Raw genomic sequence first — 22,971 nt, forward strand, 5'->3', positions numbered from 1 at the left:
AGCTAAAAGAACAAGGAAAGTACTAAATATGTTAGATAAGGCTAAATGAACATTGACCATATAAATTAGGAGTATCCAATCTTTTGGTTTCCTTGGGCCACATTGGAAGAAGAATTGCCTTGGGCTACATGTAAAATACACTAACACTAATGATAGCTGATGAGCTAGAAAAAATCACAAAAAAAAAAACTCATGTTTTAAGAAAGTTTACAAATTTATGTTGGGCCACATTCAAAGCCATCCTGGATCACATGTGGTGGCCTGTCAGCCACAGGTTGGACAAGTTTGATATAGATAAACAGTAACAACATTTTGTGGGGTTTAAAAATATAAAATTAAAATGCACTGCAACAGTAGCATATGTAGTTGGAAGGAGTAAATGGAGATATTGTATTCTAGGACCTCGTATTATCTGGGATGGAGATAAATATAGCGACTAACTTTAGATATTAGTGGGTTAATGTTGTTCATGTTGTAATTTCTATGGTAACCAAATAATAAGCAAATATATAACTTCTAAATTAGTAAGGTAAGGCAAGAGAAAACGAAAAATAGAACATGTGGATTAAACAGAAAGAAATGAAAATGGTAGATTTAAACGTAAATAGTGGTATTTCAGCATGTATGTTCCTGTCACTTTGCCAGTACTGTGTGACAAATACCCCAAATCTTAGTGGCTTAAAACAGGAAGCATAAATTTTTTTCTTTGAGTCTATAGGTCAGCTAGGTGGATCTTCTGCCTTCAGCTGGGGTCCTCATGTGTCAGTAAGTCACCTGTGGATTGGGTAGGCGGCTCTGCTGATCAAACCTTGGCTCTCTCACTTGTTTGAGGGTTGGCTGGCTGTAACCTGGTCTTGGAAGGCCTTAGCTGGGACAACGTGTCTCTGCTCCACATGATCTCTCATACTCCAGAAATCTGCCTGGGCTTGTTCTCATGGCAGAGACAGGGTTCAAAGAAAAAGCAGAAACATGCAAGGCCTCTTGAGTCCTATGCTAAGAACTGACATACCATCATTTCACCCACATTCTTTCGGCCAAATCGGATAACAGAGCAACACTTAAGGGGCCTGAGAGTAGGCCTTACGTAATTGTAAAATCACATTGTAAAGGACGTGGATGCAAGGAAGCCATAATACAACCATCAATGTAATGAATCCACCTCAATGATAAAATGCAAATATATTAATTGTTCTGATTAAAATGCAAAGATTGGCCAGGCCGGGTGGCTCATGCCTATAATCCCAGCACTTTGGGAGGCTGAGACAGACAGATCACCTGAGGTCAGGAGTTCGAGACCAGCCTGTTCAACATTGTGAAACCCTGTCTCTACTAAAAATACAAAAATTAGCCGGGTGTGGTAGAATGTGCCTGTAATCCCAGCTACTCAGGAGGCTGAGGCATGAGAATCACTTGAACCCAGGAGGCAGAGGTTGCAGTGAGTTGAGATTGTGCAGCTGCACCCCAGCCTGGGTGACAGAGCGAGACCCTGTCTCCAAAAAAAACCAAAAAAAATAAAATGCAAAGATTGTCAGACTGAATAAAAAAATGGAGTTCAACTATATGTTGTTTGCAAGAGATACATCTGAAATATGTTTACATAAATATTGAAAGTAAAAAAGTGAGAAAAGATAAACAACATAAATACTTACCAAAATAAAAATGGAGTAGCTATTGAGGACTCAGTAGACTTGAAAGTTGAAAGTAATACTAGAAATAAAAAGGATCATTTCAAAATGATAATAGGTTCAGTTCACTAGAAAAATATAGGACATTTAAATTTGTATGCACTTATTAGCATAACCTTAAAAATATATAACCCCAAAATTGACAGAACTACAAATCCACAATTACAATTAGTGGGAAGTTTTAACACGTCTCTGAGTAATTAATAGAAAAAGGATATAAAATGCTTGAATAATGTGATAAATTTGACCTAATTACCACTTAGAGAACATTGCCCCCAGCAACTGCACATTCTTGTCAAGCATACATGGAACATTTATAAAAATTGACCAAATACTGTTCATAAAGCAAATGTCAAGAGATTGCAAAGAATTGAAATCACATGGAGCATGTTTTCTATTCAAAATGTGGTCAATCTTTAACCTGATTACAAAATGATAACCAGGAAATTCCCATATATTTGAATTAAGAAACACATTTCTAAATAACCCACAGGTTAAAGATAATTTCATAATAGAAATCTGAAACTACCTTGAACTGAAATATAATAAAAATACCCATTTCAAAACTTGTGGAATCAAGTTAAAGTGATGTTATGTGGAAACAGCCTTGCAATGGGTATAGTAGGAAAGAATAAAAGCTGAAAGTGAATGCGCTAATACACTTATCTCACCAAGGTAGCAAAAGAGCAGCAAAATAATCCAGAAGAAAGTTAAAGAGAAGAAATGATGTTCAAACAGTATTAATGTAAAGTTGATTATGTGAAAAGACTAATAAAAGTGATATAAAATGTGTACAGGCATTGCTTTTGTAATTAAAAAAAAATAAGTAAAGAAAATAAATGGAAATAGGGGCCAAGATGGCCAACTAGTAGTAGCTGTGGTTGGAGACTCCCACTGAGAAGAACAAAAATGGTGAGTGAATCCTGCACCAGCAACTGAGGTATCCAGGCCCTCTTATTGGGACTGACTGGGCAGCTGGCACAACCCATGGAGAGAGAGGAAAAACAGAGTGGTGTGATGGCCCACCTGAGAGCCACACAGGGCAAGAGGAGCTCCCACCCCCAGCCAAGGGAGGCAGTGAGTGATTATGCTACCCTGCCTGGGAAACCACACTTTTTCCATGGATCTGTGCAACCCACAGATCAGGAGATCCCCCTCATGAGCCCATGCCACCAAGGCCTTGGATCTCAAGCACAGAGCTGTGCAGATTCTCAGTGACCACTCGGCTGGAGACTGCCTAAGACTACCGAGTTCCTCGGGGGAGAGGCAGTCACCATCACTGAGGCTGCCTGCTGCCTAAGACAACTGAACTCCTTGGGGGAGGGACAGATGCCATCACTGCAGCTGCCTGCTGCCTAAGACAACTGAGCTTCCCAGGGGAGGGGCAGATGCCATCACTGCATCTAACTGCTGCCTAAGACCACTCAGCTCCCAGAGAGAGGAGTGGCAGCCATCACTGCAGTAACCCATCCCTGCTTACTAGGTAGGGCCTCCCTGCAAGAATTTCAGCAACTCCAGCCAGGGGTTTAGGGACAGAACTCTGATCTCCCTGGGACTGAGCCCCTGAGGGGCAGCCATAGTCTCCACAGATCAGCCGATTTAGTCTTTCTCCTGCTGGCTCTGATGTATCTGGGTAGTCCAGACAAGTGGGATTCCTCCCAGTGCAGTGCACCTCTTCCACTAAGGGACAGCCAGAGTGCTTCAGTAAGCAGGTGCTGGATCCCATGCCTCCTGACTGGGTGGGACTCCCCCCAACAAGGGTTGCCAGACACCTTATACAGGAGCATTCCCACTGGCATCAGATTGGTGCCCCTCTAGGACAGAGATCCCAGAGGAAGGAGCAGGCAGTCATTTTTACTGTTTTGCAGCCTCCACTGATGACACCTCCAAGTGCAGGAGGGACCCAGGTGAATAGGATCTGAAGTGGACCCCCCACAAACCACAGTAGCCCTACAGAAGAGGGGCTGACTGTTGAAAGAAAGCAAACAAAAAGCAACAACAGCATCAACAAAAAAGTCCCCATAAAAACCCCATCCAAAGGTCAGCAGCCTCAAAGATCGAAGCTAAATTAACTCATGAAGATGAGAAAGAATCAATGAAAAAAAACATTGAAAACTCAAAAAGCTAGAATGCCTCTCCTCCTCCAAATGATCACAACACCTCTCCAGCAAGGACACAGAACTGGGTGAAGGCTGATTTGGATGAATTGACAAAATAGTGCAAAGAAGCCAAGAACCATGCTAAAAGATTACAGGAGCTGTTAACCAGAATAACCAGTTTAGAGAGGAACATAGTGACCTGATGGAACTGAAAAACACAAGAACTTCACAATGCAACCAAAAGTATCAATAACTGAATATACCAAGCAGAGTAAAGAATTTCAGAGCTTGAAGACTGTCTTGCTAAGACAGGCAGACAAGATTAGAGGAAAAAGAATGAAAAGGAATGAACAAAACCTCTGAGAACTATGGGATTATATAAAAAGATAAAACCTACAGCTGACTGGGGAACCTGAAAGAGACAGGGAGAATGGAACCAAGTTGGAAAACATACTTCAAGATATCATCCAGGAGAACTTCCCGTACCTAACAAGACAGGCTAACATTCATATTCAGGAAATCCAGAGAACCCCAGTAAGACACTCCACGAGAAGATCAACCCCAAGACACATAATTATCAGATTCTCCAAGGTTGAAATGAAGGAAAAAATGTTAAGGGCAGCCAGAGAGAAAAGCCAGTCACCTACAAAGGGAAGCCTATCAGACTAACAGTGGACCTCTCAGCAGAAAGCCTACAAGCCAGAAGAGATTGGAGGAAAAGCCATTACCAGCCACTGCAAAAACACACTGAAGTACAAAGACCAATGACACTGTGAAGCAACTACATCAACAAGTCTGCAAAATAACCAGCTAGCATCATGATGACAGGATCGAATTCACACAAAACAATATTAACCTTAAATGGGCTAAATGCCCCAATTAAAAGACACAGAATGGCAAGCTGGATAAAGAGTCAAGACCCATTGGTGTGCTGTATTCAAGAGACCCATCTCATGTGCAAAGACACACAAAATAAAATAAAATGAAATAATGAAATAAAACAAAGGGTTGGAGGAAAATTTACCAAGCAAATAGAAAGAAAAAAAAACAGGGGTTGCAATCCTAGTTTCTGACAAAACGCACTTTAAACCAACACAGATCAAAAAAGACAGAGAAGGGCATTACATAATAGTAAATGGATCAAGGAGAGCTAACTATCCTAAATATATATGCACCCAATACAGGAGCACCCAGATTCATGAAACAACTTCTTAGAGACCTACAAAGAGACTTACACTCCCACACAATAATAGTGGGAGACTTTAACACCCCACTGTCAACATTAGATCATTGAGACAGAAAATTAACAAGGATTTTCAGAACTTGGACTCAGCTCTGGATCAAATGGACCTTATAGATATCTACAGGTATTTCTCCTAATGTTATTCCCTCCCTTAGCCCCCTACCCACTGACAGGCCCTGGTGTGTGATGTTCCCCTCCCTGTGTCCATGTGTTCTCATTTTTCAGCTCCCACCTATGAGTGAGAACATGCAGTGTTTGGTTTTCTGCTCCTCTGTTGGTTTGCTGAGAATGATGACTTCCAGCTTCATCCATGTCCCTGCAAAGGACATGAACTCATTCTTTTTTATGGCTGCGTAGTATTCCATGGTGTATATGTGCCACATTTTTTTATTCAGTCTATCACTGATGGGCATTTGGGTTGGTTCCAAGTCTTTGCTATTATAAATAGTGCTGCAATAAACATACATGTGCATGTGTCTTTGTAGTAGAATGATTTATAATCTTTTGGGTATATACCCAGTAATAGGATTGCTGGGTCAAATGGTATTTCTGGTTCTAGACCCTTGAGGAATCACCACACTGTCTTCCACAATGGTTGAACTAATTTACACTCCCACCAACAGTGTAAAAGAACTTCACCCCAGCCTGGGTGACAGAGCAAGACCCTATTTCTCCACAGCTTCACCAGCATCTGTTGTTTGTTGACTTTTTAATAATCGCCATTCTGACTGACATGAGATATTATCTCATTGTGGTTTTGATTTGCATTTCTTTAATAACCAGTGATGATGAGCTTTTTTTCATGTATTTGTTGGCCACATAAATGTCTTCTTTTGAGAAGTGTCTTTTCATATCGTTCACCCACTTTTTGATGGGGTTGTTTGTTTTTTTCTTGTAAATTTGTTTTAAGTTCCTTGTAGATTCTGGATATTAGACCTTTGTCAGATGGGTCACTTGCAAAAATTTTCTCCTGTTCTGTAGGTTGCCTGTTCACTCTGATGATAGTTTCTTTTGCTGTGCAGAAGCTCTATAGTTTGATTAGATCCCATTTGTCAATTTTGGCTTTTGTTGCCATTGCTTTTTGTGTTTTAGTCATGAAGTCTTTGCCCATGATTATGTCCTGAATGGTATTGCCTAGGTTTTCTTCTAGGGGTTTTATGGTTTTAGGTTTTACATTTAAGTCTTTAATCCATCTTGAGGTAATTTTTGTAAAAGGTGTAAGGAAGGGGTCCAGTTTCAGTTTTCTGCATATGGCTAGCTAGTTTTCCCAGCACCATTTATTAAATAGGGAATCCTTTCCCCATTGCTTGTTTTTGTCAGATTTGTTGAAGATCAGATGGTTGTAGATGTGTGGTGTTATTTCTGAGGTCTCTGTTCTGTTCCATTGGTCTATATGTCTGTTTTGGTACCCGTACCATGTTGTTTTGATTACTGTAGCCTTGTAGCCTACTTTGAAGTCAGGTAGCGTGATGCCTCCAGCTTTGTTCTTTTTGCTTAGGATTGCCCTGCCTATATGGGCTCTTTTTTGGTTCCATATGAAATTTAAAGTAGTTTTATCTAATTCTACAAAGAAGCTCACTGGTGGCTTGATGGAAATAGCATTGAATCTATAAATTACTTTGGGCAGTATGGCCATTTTCATGAAATTGATTCCTTCTATCCGTGAGCATGGAATATTTTTCCATTTGTTTGTGTCCTCTCTTATTTCCTATTTGATTCTTTGTAGTTCTCCTTGAAGAGGTCCTTCACATCCCTTGTAAGTTGGATTCCTAGGTATTTTATTCTCTTTGTAGCAATTGTGAATGGTTGTTCACTCATGATTTGGCTCTGTGCTTGTCTGTTGTTGGTGTATAGGAGTGCTTGTGATTTTTGCACATAGATTTTGTATCCTGAGACTTTGCTGAAAAGTTGCTTATCAGCTTAAGGAGTTTTTGGGCTGAGACAATGGGGTTTTCTAAATATACAATCATGTCATCTGCAAACAGAAACAATTTGATTTCCTCTCTTCCTATTTGAATACGCTTTATTTCTTTCTCTTGCCTGATTGCCCTGGCCAGAACTTCCAATACTATGTTGAATAGCAGTGGTGAGAGAGGGCATCCTTGTCTCGTTACAGTTATCAAAGGGAATGCTTCCAGCTTTTTCCCATTCAGTATAATACTAGCTATGGGTTTGTCAAAAATAGCTCTTATTATTTTGAGATAGATATGTTCCATCAATAACCAATTTATTGAGAGTTTTTGGCACGAAGAGATGTTTAATTTTATTGAAGGCGTTTTCTGCATCTGTTGAGATAATCATGTGGTTTTTGTCATTGGTTTTGTTTATGTGATGGATTACGTTTATTGATTTGTGTATGTTGAACCAGCCTTGTATCCCAGGGATAAAGCCAACTTGATCGTGCTGGATAAGCTTCTTGATGTCCTGCTAGATTCACTTGGCCAGTATTATATTGAGGATTTTTGTATCAATGTTCATCATTGATATTGGCCTGAAATTTTCTTTTTTTGTTGTGTCTCTGCCAGGTTTCAGTATCAGGATGATGCTGGCTTCATAAAATGAGTTAGGGAGGAGTCCCTCTTTTTCTGTTGTTTGGAATAGTTTCAGAAGGAATGCTACTGGCTCCTCTTTGTAGCTCTAGTAGAATTCAGCTGTAAATCCATCTGGATCTGGGCTTTTTTGGTTGGTACACTATTAATTACTGCCTCAATTTCAGAAGTTGTTATTGGTCTATTCAGAGATTCGACTTCTTCCTGGTTTAGTCTTGGGAGGGTGTATGTGTCCAGGAATTTATCAGTTTCTTCTAAGTTTTCTAGTTTATTGGCGTAGAAGTGTTTATAGTATTCTCTGATGGTAGTTTGTATTTCTGTGGGATCAGTGGTGAGCTCCCCTTTATCATTTTTTATTGTGTCTATTTGATTCCTCTCTCTTTTCTTCTTTATTAGTCTGGCTAGCAGTCCATCTACTTTGTTAATCTTTTCAAAAAACCAGCTCCTGGACTCACTGATTTTTTTGAAGGTTTTTTCGTGTCTCCATCTCCTTCAGTTCTGCTCTGATCTTTGTTATTTCTTGTCTTCTGCTAGTTTTAGAATTTCTTTGCTCTTGTTTCTCTAGCTCTTTTAATTGTAACGTTAGGGTGTCGATTTTATATCTTTCCAGCTTTCTGTTTTGGGGCATTTAGTGCTATAAATTTCCCTCTTAACATTGCTTTAGCTGTGTCCCAGAGATTCTGGTATATATCTGTTTGTTCTCATTGGTTTTAAAGAACTTCTTTATTTCTGCCTTAATTTCATTATTTACCGAGTAGTCATTCAGGAGCAGATTGTTCAATTTCCATGTAGTTGTGTACTATTTTCCCAGTAGTCATTCAGGAGCAGATTGTTCAATTTCCATGTAGTTTGGAGTGAGTTTCTTAATCCTGAGTTCTAATTTGATTGCGTTGTGGTGTGAGAGACTGTTATGGTTTCTGTTCTTTTGCATTTGCTGAGGAGTGTTTTGCTTCCAGTTATGTCGTCAATTTTAGAATTCATGCTATGTGGCACTGAGAAGAATGTATATTCTGTTGATTTGGGGTGGAGAATTCTGTGGATGTCTATTAGGTTCGCTTGGTCCAGAGCTGAGTTCAAATCCTGAATATCCTTGTTAATTTTCTGTCTCGTTGATCTGTCTAATATTGACAGTGGGCTGTTAAAGTCTCCCACTGTTACTGTGTGGGAGTCTAAGTCCCTTTGTAGGTCTCTAAGAAGTTGTTTTATGAATCTGGGTGCTCCCATATTAGACGCATATATATTTAGGATAGTTAGCTCTTCTTGTTGCATTGATCCCTTTACCGTTATGTAATGCCCTTCTCTGTCTTTTTTGACCTGTGTTGATTTAAAGTCTGTTTTATCACAGACTGAGATTGCAACCCTTGCTTTTTTTGGTTTCCATTTGCTTGGTAAATATTTCCCCATCCCTTTATTTTGAGTCTATATGTGTCTTTGCATGTGAGATGGGTCTCTTGAATACAGCACACCAATGGGTCTTAACCCTTTATCCGATTTGCTAGTCTGATTATTTTAATTGGGGCATTTAGCCCATTTACATTTAAGATTAATATTATTATGTGTGAATTTGATTCATCATGATACTAGCTGGTTATTTTGTACATTAGATGATGCAGTTTCTACATAGTGTCTTTGGTCTTTATATTTTGGTATGTTTTTGCAGTGGCTGGTACCAATTTTTGCTTTCCATATTTAGTGCTTTCTTTAGGCGCTCTTGTAAGGCAGGCCTGGTGGTGACAAAATCCCTTAGCATTTGCTTGTCTGTAATTTTATTTCTCCTTCACTTATGAAGCTTAGTTTGGCTGGATATGAAATTCTGGGTTGAAAATTATTTTCTTTAAGAATGTTGAATATAGGCCCCTACTCCCTTCTGGCTTTCAGGGTTTCTGCAGAGAGATCCACTGTTAGTCTGACGGGCTTCCCTTTGTGGGTAACCTGACCTTTCTCTCTGGCTGCCCTTAACATTTTTTCCTTTGTTTCAACCTTGGAGAATCTGATAATTATGTGTCTTGGGGTTGCTCTTCTCGAGGAGTATCTTAGTGCTGTTCTCTGTATTTCCTGAATTTCAATGTTGGCCTGTCTTGCTAGGTTGGGGAAGTTCTCCTGGATAATATTCTGAACTGTGTTTTCCAACTTGGTTCCATTCACTCCTTCACTTTCAGATACACCAATCAATCGTAGGTTTGGTCTTTTCATGTAGTCACATATTTCTTGGAGGCTTTGTTCATTCCTTTTCATTCTTTTTTCTCTAATCTTGTCTTCATGCCTTATTTCAGTAAGTTGATCTTCAATCTCTGATATCCTTTCTTCTGCTTGATTGATTCAGCTATTGATACTTATATATGCTTCATGAAGTTCTCGTGCTGTGTTTTTCAGTTCCATCAGGTCATTTATGTTCCTCTCTAAACTGGTTATTCTAGTTAGCAATTCCTGTAACCTTTTATCAAGAACATTGGGTTAGACCATGCTCCTTTAGCTCAGAAGAGTTTGTTATTACCCATCTTCTGAAGCCTACTTCTGTCAATTTGTCAATCTCATTCTCTGTCCAGATTTGTGCCATTGCTGGGGAGGAGTTGCAATCATTTGGAGAAGAGGCATTCTGATTTTGGGAATTGTCAGCATTTTTGAGCAGGTGTTTCCTCATCTTTGTGGGTTTATCTACCTTTAATCTTTGAGGCTAATGACCTTTGGATGGGGTTTTTGTGTGGGGATCCTTTATGTTGATGTTGTTGCTTTCTGTTTGTTAGTTTTTCTTCTAACAGTCAGGCCCCTTTTCTGCAGGTCTGCTGCAGTTTGCTGGAGGTCCACTCCAGACCCTGTTCACCTGGGTATCACCAGTGGAAGCTGCAGAACAGCAAAGATTGCTGCCTGCTCCTTCCTCTGGAAGCTTCGTCCCAGAGGGGCATTGGCCTGATGCCAGCCAGCGCTCTTCTGTATGAGGTGTCTGTTGGCCCCTGTTGGGAGGTTTCTCCCATTCAGGAGGCACAGGGGTCAGGGACCCACTTGAGGAGGCAGTCTGTCCCTTAGCAGAGCTCGTGCACTGTGCTGGGAGAATCCCTCTTGTCAGGATCAGCTGCTGTCTTCAGAGCTGGCAGGCAGGAATGATTAAATCCACTGAAGCTGTGCCCATAGCCACCCCTTCCCCAGGTGCTCTGTCCCAGGAAGATGGGGATTTTGTCTGTAAGCCCCTAAATGGGGCTGTTACCTTTCCTTCAGAGATGCCCTGCCCAGTAAGGAGGAATCTAGAGAAGCAGTCTGGCCAGAGTCACTTTGCCATGCCCAGCCCAGACTTCCCAGCCTTCTTAGCACTGTCAGGGGAAAACTGCCTACTAAAACCTCGGTAATGGTGGACACCCCTCCCCCCACCAAGCTCGATCATCCCAGGTCAACTTCAGCCTACTGTGCTGGCAGTGAGAATTTCAAGCCAGTGGTTCTTAGCTTGCTGGACTCTGTGGGAGTGGGACCCACTGAGTGAGACCACTTGGCTTCCTGGCTTCAGACTGCTTTCCAGGGGAGTGAACGGTTCTGTCTCACTGGGGTTCCAGGCACCACTGGGGTATAAAAAAATACTCCTGTAGCTAGTTCAATGTCTTCCCAAACAGCTGCCCAGTTTTGTGCTTGAAACTCAGGACCCTGGTGATGTAGGCACATGAGGGAATCTCCTGATCAGCAGATTGCAAATTCATGGGAAAAGTGTAGTAACCCAGCTGGGTAGCACAGTCCCTCACAGCTTCCCTTAGCTTGGGGAGGGAGATCCCTGGCTCCTTGCACTTCCCAGGTGAAGTGGTGCCCCACCCTGCTTCTGCTCACCCTCTGTGGATTGGACCCCTGCCTAACCAGTCCCAATGAGATGAACTGGGTACTTCAGTTGGAAATGCAGAAATCACCGCCTTCTGTGTTGGTCTAGCTGGGAGCTGCAGACTGCAGCTGTTCCTATTCAGCCCTCTTGGCTCCTTCTATTCTGTACTATTTCTTCCAAAACTATTCCAAACAACTGAAAAGGAGGGACTTCTCCCTATCTCATTTTATGAGGCCATTATCATCCTGATACCAAAACCTGGCAGAGGTACAACAAAATAGAAAACTTCAGGCCAATATCCCTGATGAACTTTAATACAAAAATCTTCAATCAAATACTGGCAAACCAAATCAAGCATCACATCAAAAAGCTTATTCAACACCATCACTTTGGCTTCATCCCCGGGATGCAAGGTTGGTTCAACATAGGCAAATCAATAAACGTAATTCATCACATAAACAGAACTAAAGACCAAAACCACATGATTATCTCAATAGATGCAGAAAAGGCCATTAATAAAATTTGACATCCCTTCATGTTAAAAACTTTTAATAAACGTTGATGGAATGTACCTCAAAATAATAGGAGTCATTTATGATAAACCCATAGCCAATATCATACTGAATGGTCAAAAGCTGGAACTATTCTCCTTGAAAACCAGCACAAGATAAGGATGCCCTCTCTCACTACTCCTATTCAACATAGTATTGGAAGTTCTGGCCAGGGCAATCAGGCAAGAGAAAGAAATAAAGTGTATTCAAAAAGGAAGAGAAGAAGTCAAACTGTCTCTGTTTGCAGATGACATGATCCTATATCTAGAAAACCCCATTGTCTCAGCCCAAAAGCTTTTTAAGCTGATAAGCAACTTTTCAGCAAAGTCTCAGGATACAAAATCAATGTGCAAAAATTACAAGCATTCCTACACACCAATATTAGACGAGCAAAGACCCAAATCATGAATGGACTCCCATTCACAATTGCTACAAAGAGAATAAAATACCTGGGAATACAGCTAACAAGGGAAGTGAAGGACCTCTTCAAGGAGAACTGCTTGTTCTATCTTCAAGAAGAACTACAAACCACTGCTGAAGGAAATCATAGAGGACACAAACAAATAGAAAAACATTCCATGCTCATGGATAAGAAGAATCAATATCATGAAAATGGCCATACTGCCCAAAGTAATTTGTAGATTCAATGCTACTTCCATTAAACTACCATTGACATTCTTCACAGAATTAGAAAAAAAAAATACTTTAAAATTTATATGGAACCAAAAAAGAGCCCATACAGCCAAGACAATCCTAAGCAAAAGAACAAAGCTGGAGGCATCAAGCTACCTGACTTCAAACTATACTACAAGGCTACAGTAACCAAAACAGCATGGTACTGGTACCAAAACAGACACATACACCAGTGGAACAGAATAGAAATCTCAGAAATAAGACCACACATCTACAACCATCTGATCTTCAACAAACTTGACAAAAACAAGCAATGGGGAAGGGATTCCCTATTTAATAAATAGTACTGGGAAAACCGGCTAGCCATATGCAGAAAATTGAAACTGGACCCCTTCCTTACACCTTACACAAAAATTATCTCAAGATGGATTAAAGACTTAAATGTAAAACCCAAAACTATAAAAGCCCTAGAAGAAAATCTAGGCAGTACCATTCAGGGCATAGGCACGAGCAAAGATTTCATGACGAAAACATCAAAAGTAATTGCCACAAAGCAAAAATTGACAAATGGGATCTAAACAAACTAAAGAGCTTCTGCACAGCAAAAGAAACTATCATCAGAGCAAACAAGGCAACCTACAGAATGGGAGAAAATTTTTGCAAGCTACCCATCTGACAAAGGCCTAATATCCAGAATCTACAAGGAACTTAAACAAATTTACAAGAAAAAAACAAACCCCATCAAAAAGTGGGCAAAGGACATGAGCAGACACTTCTCAAAAGAAGACATTTATGTGGCCAACAAACATGTGAAAAAAAAGGTCAACATCACTGATTATTAGAGAAATGCAAATCAAACCACAGTGAAATACTATCTCATGCCATTCAGAATGGTGATTATTAAAAAATCAAGAAACAACAGATGCTGGAGAGGATGTGGAGAAATAGGAATGCTTTTACACTGTTGGTGGGAATGTAAGTTAGTTCAACCATTGTGAAAGACAGTGTGGTGATTCTTCGAAGATCTGGAACCAGAAATACGATTTGACCCAGCAATTCCATTAGTGGGTATATACCCAAAGGAATATAAATCATTCTATTATAACATGTACATGTATGTTTATTGCAGAACTATTCACAATAACAAAGACATGGAATCAACCCAAATGCCCATCAGTGATAGAGTGGATAAAGAAATTGTGGTATATATCTGCTATGGAATACTATGCAATCATAAAACGAAATGAGGTCATGTCCTTTGCAAGGACATGGTTGGAGATGGAAGCCATTAGCCTCAGCAGACTAGCACAGGAACAGACAACCAAACACCACATATTCTCACTTATAAGTGGGAGGTGAACAATGAGAACATATGGTCACAGGGAGGGGAACAATACACACTGGGGCCTACCAGGGGGCAGGAGGAGGGAGAGCATCAGGATAAATAGCTAATGCATGTGGGACTTAATACCTAGTGATGGGTTGATAGGTGCAGCAAACCACCATGATAAATGTTTCCCTGTGTAACAAAGCTGCACATCCTGCACAGGAATCCTGCAGCTTAAAATAAAATAAATAGAAATAAAGATCTATATGTTATTCATTTTTTTCTTTACAAAGGTGAGAAAATTATACTATGTAACTATCCTGTAAGAGGAACCAATTAAGTAAATCGTGATATATATCACAATTGATTTTTATTCAGGTATTAAAATTATAATTTTTAATGATACAGAAAATATCATGAAAATGGCCATACTGCCCAAAGTAATTTGTAGATTCAATGCTACTTCCATTAAACTACCATTGACATTCTTCACAGAATTAGAAAAAAAACTACTTTAAAATTTATATGGAACCATTAAGTGAAAACAGTATACAAAGTTGTATGTTTAGTACAATCTTAATTTTTTACAAAAATTTATAGAAGTTTGCAACAAAATATGTCAAATGTGAACATTATTATTATTATTTTTTAAAGATTTAATTTTTTTTATACTTGAAGTTCTGGGGTACATGTGCAGAATGTGCAGTTTTGTTACATAGGTATACACGTGCCATGGTGATTTGCTCCACCCATCAACCCGTCACCTACATTAGGTATTTCTCCTAATGGTATCCCTCCCCTAGCGCTCCACCCCCTGACAGGCCTTGGTGTGTGATGTTCCCCTCCCTGTGTCCATGTGTTCTCATTGTTCAACTCCCACTTGTGAGTGAGAACATGCGGTGTTTGGTTTTCTGTTCTTGTGATAGTTTGCTGAGAATGATGGTTTCCAGCTTCATTCATGTCCCTGCAAAGAACATGAATTCATCCTTTTTTATGGCTGCTTAGTATTCCATGGTATATATATTCCACATTTTCTTTATCCAGTCTATCACTGATGGACATTTGGGTTGATTCCATGTCTTTGTTATTGTGAATAGCCCTGCAATAAACATACATGTATATGTTATAATAGAATGATTTGTATTCTTTTGGGTATATACCCACTAATGGAATTGCTGGGTCAAATCGTATTTCTGGTTCCAGGCCTTCAAAGAATCACCACACTGTCTTCCACAATGGTTGAACTAATTTACACTCCCACCAACAGTGTAAAAGAACTCCTATTCCTCCACATCCTCTCCAGCATCTGTTGTTTCCTGACTTTTTAATGATCGCCATTCTAACTGGCGTGAGATGGTATCTCATTGTGGTTTTGATTTGCATTTCTCTAATGACCAGTGATGATGAGCATTTTTTCATATGTCTGTTGGCTGCATAAATGTCTTCTTTTAAGAAGTGTTTGTTATATCCTTTGCCCACTTTTTGGTGGGGTTGTTTGTTTTTTTCTTGTAAATTTGTTTAAGTTCTTTGTAGATTCTAGATAAGCCCTTTGTCAGATGGATAGATAGCAAAAATGTTCTCCCATTCTGTAGGTCACCTTTTCAAATATGAACATTATTAATTTATGAAAACTTATAGGTGGTTTTTATCCATTTCTTATACTTTTCAAATTTGTACTTCCTAAAATCTCTGAAATTATTGTGTTATACTTTTAGATCAGAGAAAAATAAATTTTTAAAAAAGTTATATTCCTCTTCTGCCCTCAATCTTCAGTACACAGTTCACAGTAAAGTAGTAGTATCATTTTGAGACATGCTAAGTGGTGAAAACCAAAAATCCACCTTCATGGAGGATGAATCATGGCTGATGGCTCTGTAAGTGATACTATGAGCACTGTGTATGTTCCTCTTCATAATCAAATGAGGCTTCTTGTTTCAGTATTTAACCTCCTACTAGAATCTTGCCGTGATATGCTCACAATTGGAGGTTTTTGGTTTTTGGGTTATTTTGGTTTTGCCTAAACTTAAGCCAAGATCCCATTCCATTTTCTAGCTATAAGTAATATTACCAAGCTGCATAATGGAATTATTAACCATTTGTGTGATTTATAAGTGGTAATTAGCATGTTTTATGGAACATAAAGACTTTGAAAGTTTGACCTACTATATCTTTTTGGGTTGTTTTGTGCTCTGTGATTAATTTTTGTGTTGATTTTTATTAAAGGAGAGTTTTTTCATTTTATAAATGTTTGAGACATATTTTCATTGATGATTGGTAGTTATGGAAAAAATAATTGGGGCTGAATAGCTTAATTAGTAGAAAGTTTGGGGTACCAAACTGAACTCAAATAAATCATAAACTCAAACTGATTAAAATATATGTTCAAAAAAGTATATGTTCCCCTCTAAAGTCAACAAAAAATAGACATGTTTTAGTAAGTCTGATAAGTAACTCTCTAAATCTCTTTACTGTCTTTCTACAGGAAAAAGCAATTTCGGTATCTGCTAGAATCCAAAGGAAAAAAACCTGGTATTATCAATGAAGAAAATAATGACAGCAAAAGACTTGTAGGAGAAAACACAAATCGTGCTACATTAAATTACACTACAAGAGACTTTTATAATGAAAAGCTAGAGGTAAAATTACTGTTAATCTTTGCGATCTAATGCCAGGATATATCCCACATGGCTTGGAATTTGGGGGTTGTACATTTTACCCTTAGTTAAGATAACTTTTTTGTTCTGGAATATTTGTCAACCTTATATTACAAAGCCAGGGACAGTAGGTACCCAGGCAATTAGGGAGAAATAGAGCCCTGAGATGCAGAAGAACCCAGGGTTTCAGTATCGTTATTTCAGCAGAAAAAAAAAAATGCTCAAAAGAAATCTGTACCATAAATCTGTAGCAAAAATCTAGTCCAAAGCAGGACCAAAGGTCCCGATCTATGTAAGAAATAGGTTATAGGCTTGCTGTAGGTACTTAGCCACATCATGCCAGACCATCAGAGAACACAGCAGGACCTCCGTTTTTGTTCTCCTTACTGGGACCATGGATGTTTTAATTCATATCTTTCATTCTACACTATTTTCTTATGATTACTTAATCATATAATTTCAACTGTTCTATTCCTAATATAGCTACTTAGCCAAGAAAATGGTAACTAAACCTTTATGTTTTATGTGGTCAGACGGTTCAGAGTGTTTTGTATAGGGGAATACAATGTTGTAGTGCTGCAGGAACTACAAAGAAGAAAACTATGTAGTATTTACCTTGATGGAGCTCATAGGAAAGCTGAAGAAACAACTTATCTACATAACAATACGACGTTGCGATCCTTCAAGAGATTTTGAGGGAACAAAGGGGCAAAAGAACAAGAAAGAGAAAACACATTTACTGAGCACCTATGACTCATGTGCAAGGTGCTGTATGAGGTGATACATCTATATCCAGATATAAGTATATCTATAGATCCCCTCACACAGGTTATACAATTGATATATAATAGATATCTTTCAATATCTACATACATATCTCTAGATATATAGATATAACATTTAGAAGTGTGTGTGTGGCAGGGGGAAGTGTGTATACTGTAGAAGTAAAATGGCTAGTCAAGTGATTTTCAGATGTTTTTAACAGGTTTGGACCTCTTTATTCAAACCACCGTATTATAGCTGAAAACCCAGTGTATCAGAAGAAAGCAAAACAGCAGAGCTGCTGTTGTTATAGAGGAAAAGTAGGAAATTCAGAGTTTCATTTGATTGGGTCTTCTTTTCCTTTTCCTTTCCTTTCCTTCCCCACCCCCAATCCTGAAATGTCTCTTTGGAACCCACAGGGCTCTAAGCATTACAGCTTGAAAATTACTTGAAAACTCAATGCAAGACTATTTTTAATAGTATCCAACAAGATGTTCTACTTTAAGTTCTTCTAGTGTGAAAGGTCAATGTTTCATGACATTGTTGTCTATCACAGAACAACTCTAAATGTGAAGAAATTCTTACTGATATTAAGCTTAAATCTGCCTCTTAATAACCTTCACTTAAGTGATCCTAGTACCACCTTACATAGTAAAAAGAACAAGTCTGTTCCTTATGAAAATGCTTCAAATACTTGAAGTCAACTACCTTTTTCATCTTAGCACTCTCTACATTCATACTTTCATTCATTCAAAAATCATGTATTGAACACCTGTCATACACAACACACTGTGTAATATACTAGGTCTATAAAAAGACACTGTCCTTGCCCTCATGGATCTCACATTCTAATGGAGGAGATAGACATATATACGGATAAGTATCAATCAGTTTATCAAGAGCATAGAGAGATAACTAACCCAGATCAAAGGAGGGTTTTAGAAAAAATGATGCCCGATATGAGTCTTAAAAGATAAAATATAGCTATATTGAAAAGGGGAAAGAGGCAGTTCTGGCAAATAGCACAGTGCAAATAAGGCATAGAAGTATAAAACATGTAAGGAGAGGGCCAGGAACTATAAGCAGGTCATTGCTGTGGAAGTTCAGAGATTGAGGTAGACAGTATTAAAAGATGAGACCAGAAAGATAGTAAGAGAACAATGTGAAAGAGATTGAACATAATCCTTTGGCCAATAGGGGTTTCCTAGTGTTGCCAAAAGAAGAAAATGAAAGCCAAGGTGGCAGGATTATGTCTCCTCTTCCTGAATACAGCTGGTTCTATGAGTGAAAAAATTAATATGTATAAAGTTGTGTTTGGTATCTATGGGGGATTGGTTTCAGGAACTCCTGCAGATACCAAAATGCACAGATGCTCAAGTCCCTGATAAAAAATGATGTAGTAACATAGTATTTGCATGTAGCCTATGCACATCCTCCCATATACTTTAAATCATTTCTAGATTACTTATAATACTACAATGCAAATGCCATGTAAATAGTTGTTATACTGTATTGTTTAGGGAATAATGACAAGAAAAGTCTGTACAGATGTGTTTTAAAAAAATGTTTTCAATCTGCAATTGGTTGAATCCACAGATGCAGAACCCACAGATATGGAGGGCCAACTGTATTTAGTAAATCTAAACATGCCAATTTCATTAAAGAAATTTAGTAAAATATCAAAAAGCTGCATTCAAACCAAGGATTTCACAGTAAAATCTACCAACTTTTTAAGAAACAGAGAATTCTAATGATTTTAAAATTGTTTGAGAGTATTGAAAAAGAAGGAAAACTCTTCCGTGTTTTCAATACAGACAGCCTAACATTGATTCCAAAAATGCCAGCATTGCGTAGGAAAAGAAAAGCCAAACCATATATTTAAAAATATTGGTGCAAAACCCTTTTAAAAATATTGTCAGCCAGAATACAGCAGAACATTAAATGAATAACAAACATTATAGCCAAGTGTAGTTTATCCTAGAAAGGCAGGAAAGATTCAATATTAGTGAATTAATAGATCTAATGTGAAAAATCATGATTATTTCTATAGACATTGAAAAGAAATTTCACACAATTCCATACCTATTCTTAATTTTGTAACTCAATAAATAGGATAAATGGAAATTGGATAGTGTTATGCTTGATGGGAAAACTCTGGAAACATTAGCTTTAGTAGTAGGCAGAATTCTAACTAAGGTGGCCTCTGTGATCCCCACACCCCGGTATCCATACCTTATATAATCCCGTCCCATGGGTGTAGGTAAAACCTGTGTCTTGCCTTTAACCAGTGGAATATGGCAAGGGTAAAGGGGTTTTGCAGACATGATTAATATCCCTAATCAGTTGACTTTGAGTTAATGAAGAGGGAGATCATCCTGCGTAAGTCTAACTTAATCTGGCAAGTCTTTTAAAAGAGGATTCAAGCGGCTGGGCGCGGTGGCTCACGCCTGTAATCCCAGCACTTTGGGAGGCCAAGGCAGGCGGATCATGAGGTTAGGAGATCAAGACCATCCTGGCTAACACGGTGAAACCCCGTCTCTACTAAAAATACAAAAAAATTAACCGGGCGTGGTGGCGGGTGCCTGTAGACCCAGCTACTTGGGAGGCCGAGGCAGGAGAATGGCGTGAACCTGGGAGGTGGAGCTTGCAGTGAGCCGAGATTGCGCCACTGAGCTCCAGCCTGGGCAACAAAGCAAGACTCCATCTCAAAAAAAAAAAAAAAAGGATTCAAGCTTTCCCTGAAAGATTTTTCTGTTGGCCTTGAAGAAATAAGCCACCATGTTTTGAGAGGCCCACATGGCAGGGAACTGCAAGAAGCTTTTAGGACCTGAGAACAGCCCCAGACCAACAGCCAACAAGAAAACAGGGACTTCATTCCCACAGCTGCAAGGAACTGAATTCTGCCAACAACCACTTAGGCTTCGAAGAGGACTCTGGGCTTCAGAAATAAACACAACCTAGGCAACACCTTCATTTCAGTTTTATGAAGTCCTGAGCAGAACACCCAGCTAAGCCGTGCCTGGATTCCTGATAAATGGAAACTGAGCTGATAGATGCACATTGTTTTAAGCTGCCAAGTTTGAGGTAATTTGTTACACAGGACTAGAACACCAGTGCATCACTGAAGTAAGTAACAAGACAAGGATGCCTAATATCACCATTATATTTTTCTCAATACAGATAATGCAATGAAACAAGAGAAGGAAATCAATGGTCATTTGAAAAGAAGGAAGTAAACTTATATTTGCAGATAATATTATTGAATACCTGGAAATCCCAAGAATATTAATTTAGAAATCATAAAAAGCTATAAGAAAATTCAGTAATATAGCAGAAGTCAACAGCTTCCATATTACATATAACAAGCAGAAAGAAGATATAAGGAAAAACCTAACTCACAGTAGCAACACAGAAAGATAATGTATCTTATAATAACCTAATAATAAATATACAGGATCTATAAAAAAACTTTTCAAACATTAGTGAAGCATACAAAAGATTTATACAAATGGAAAAACATGCCATGTTTTAGATAAGAAGAATTTCAAGCAAACTTTGTCAATTTTCTTTAACTTAAAAATTTCATATAATCCCAATGAAAATACCAAAAACTTTTTTGTTGAGGCTTTTTGACAAGTTGATACTATAGTACATATGGAAAAATAAACATAATTAGCTACAAAAACTCCGAAAAAGAACAATGAGAAGAAGGCTAGCACTATTAGATATTAAGGCATATTATAAATACCTATCAATTAAAACAGGGTGGTTGTAAAAAGATAGTCTAATGGGATAAATGATACTGAGGAAATGGGATCTTCAATCAGAAAAGCATATTGAACCCCTTCTTTGCACCATGCAACAAAAAATTAACTCCAGACCAAATAAAAACCCAAGTATTAAAAGCAAAAGTTTCAAGTTTTTATTTTAATAAGAAGAGAAAATCTTTATGATCTTGATTGGGTTGGCTATGATTTTTTAACACCGTAGATGCACAAACTATAAAGGAAAATGTTTTGGTAAATTGGACAGTCATTCAAGGTGATTGTGTGTGTGTGTTTTTTTTTTTTTTTCTCTATGTTGCCCAGTCTGTCCCTGAACTCCTGGGCTCAAGAAATCCTCCTACCTTGTCCTTCCAAGTAGCTGAAACTACAGGCATGCATATTTTTAAAAACAGATAGCTTCAGTGCAGTCATGTAAGCAGAGTCTTGATTAAAGTGATTTGAGCAATAATTAAGCTATAAGGAAGTAAAGACAGGGAATGTTGACTCCTGCTTTGAGAAATTTTAAAGAGGAAAGAAGGAATCTGAAGCCCCAAAATATTTGGAAAGAAACACTAATCTAACAATCAGGAGATGTGGATTTGAGTGCCTGATTCTACTTCTGAGTACTTGAAAGACCTTGCTGAAGTCCCTTAATCACTCTCTCGACTCACAGCCCAGCATTCCTTCACTTATACCATGCTCCTTACATCTTGAAAAATACTTAAATCACTGCAGCACAAAGTGCTCAGTCTCTCTTCCGTACATCCTGAGTTGTTGAGAAAATTAATTGAGGTAAGTTCTTCACAAATCAGGTTAAGCAGACCCTTTCATTATACATGTCATAACTCTGTTGCTTGGTAGTTGTCCATCTATTCTCCTGACTCATCTAAAAAAGATTTAAGATGGACATAGAATCAGAGTGCTGAAAGGGACTTTAAAGAATCTAATCTTATTCTTAGATGAGGAAAACTGGAAACTCAGATGAGTTACTGAGGGTCACGTTGAGTTATTGACTGAGCCGCCTCTAGAATGGAGTCCTAATTCTGACCTTGGACACATTCACAGTATATCATGGTGCTCTCTCAAGTTTTCTTGACCACCCCAGTGCAAAGGGCTTTCTCTTTTCTGAACACTGTTTGTAATTTGCTGGCTGAACGTTTTACCCAGCATGTATCTACTGTTTTATGTTTTTAGTTGACTTTTTATATGTGCAGGCCATCTCCCAACTAGACTGTAAGTTCTGCAAGGACTAGATTAGAGAGTTTTCTCTATGGAAGTATTAATAGAAGATGCTTAATCCTGAGCAGATCTCTCAATCTCTATAGACCTTGTTTTCCATTTATAAAATGGAGATATGGATTAAATCCTAATACAAGTACCATTATAGTTAAAATTACTCTATAACAAACCCCACTGTTGACCTTCTTTTTCCCAAACCATCTTCATAACAACAAAATTCTAGTTTAATGAAATAATGTAAACAATATTGTATACAGTTTATCTCATCAGAATTGAACTTGTAAAATACTTGCTTTATGAATCCCACAGGGATATTGTGAGACAAAAAGAGATGAGTATATGAAAGCATTTGGGAATGGAAAAAGCATTACTCAAGGAGCAACAACTCCTTGACAGGTCAGGGCAAGAGAGGTGTCTCTAACGTGCTTTCAATGGGATCATCCTGGACAAGCAGAGTGAGTCGTCCTGGCAGACACCTGATGACTTATAGGGCATATTGTAAGGAGATGCAGAATAGTTGGCTTGGAGGAGAGGAGAAATGATGAAGTAAAAATGCTTTCAAACACAGTTACTAAATTAAGGATTATTATAGCAGATACAGTTCTGTATCAACATGTTCCTAGAGAAACAGTGGAAGTAACTACAGCAGAAAATTTTAAAGCACTGTAA

General features: G+C 38.5%; 1 protein-coding gene across 8 annotated transcripts in view; it reads left to right on the plus strand.

The window, feature by feature from the left end:
* LRRC49 (leucine rich repeat containing 49) overlaps positions 1 to 22,971 on the plus strand; it is a 153,918-nt gene that overhangs the window by 124,591 nt on the left and 6,356 nt on the right. For all 8 annotated transcript variants that reach the window (XM_063716698.1, XM_054532831.2, XM_009249983.4 and 5 more), the window contains one exon: positions 16,366 to 16,519. In XM_063716698.1, coding sequence (XP_063572768.1) covers positions 16,366 to 16,519 — 154 coding nt within the window. The remainder of the gene's footprint in view (positions 1 to 16,365; positions 16,520 to 22,971) is intronic.

This window comes from Pongo abelii, chromosome 16 (assembly GCF_028885655.2).
Source record: "Pongo abelii isolate AG06213 chromosome 16, NHGRI_mPonAbe1-v2.0_pri, whole genome shotgun sequence".
Lineage (NCBI taxonomy): Eukaryota > Metazoa > Chordata > Mammalia > Primates > Hominidae > Pongo > Pongo abelii.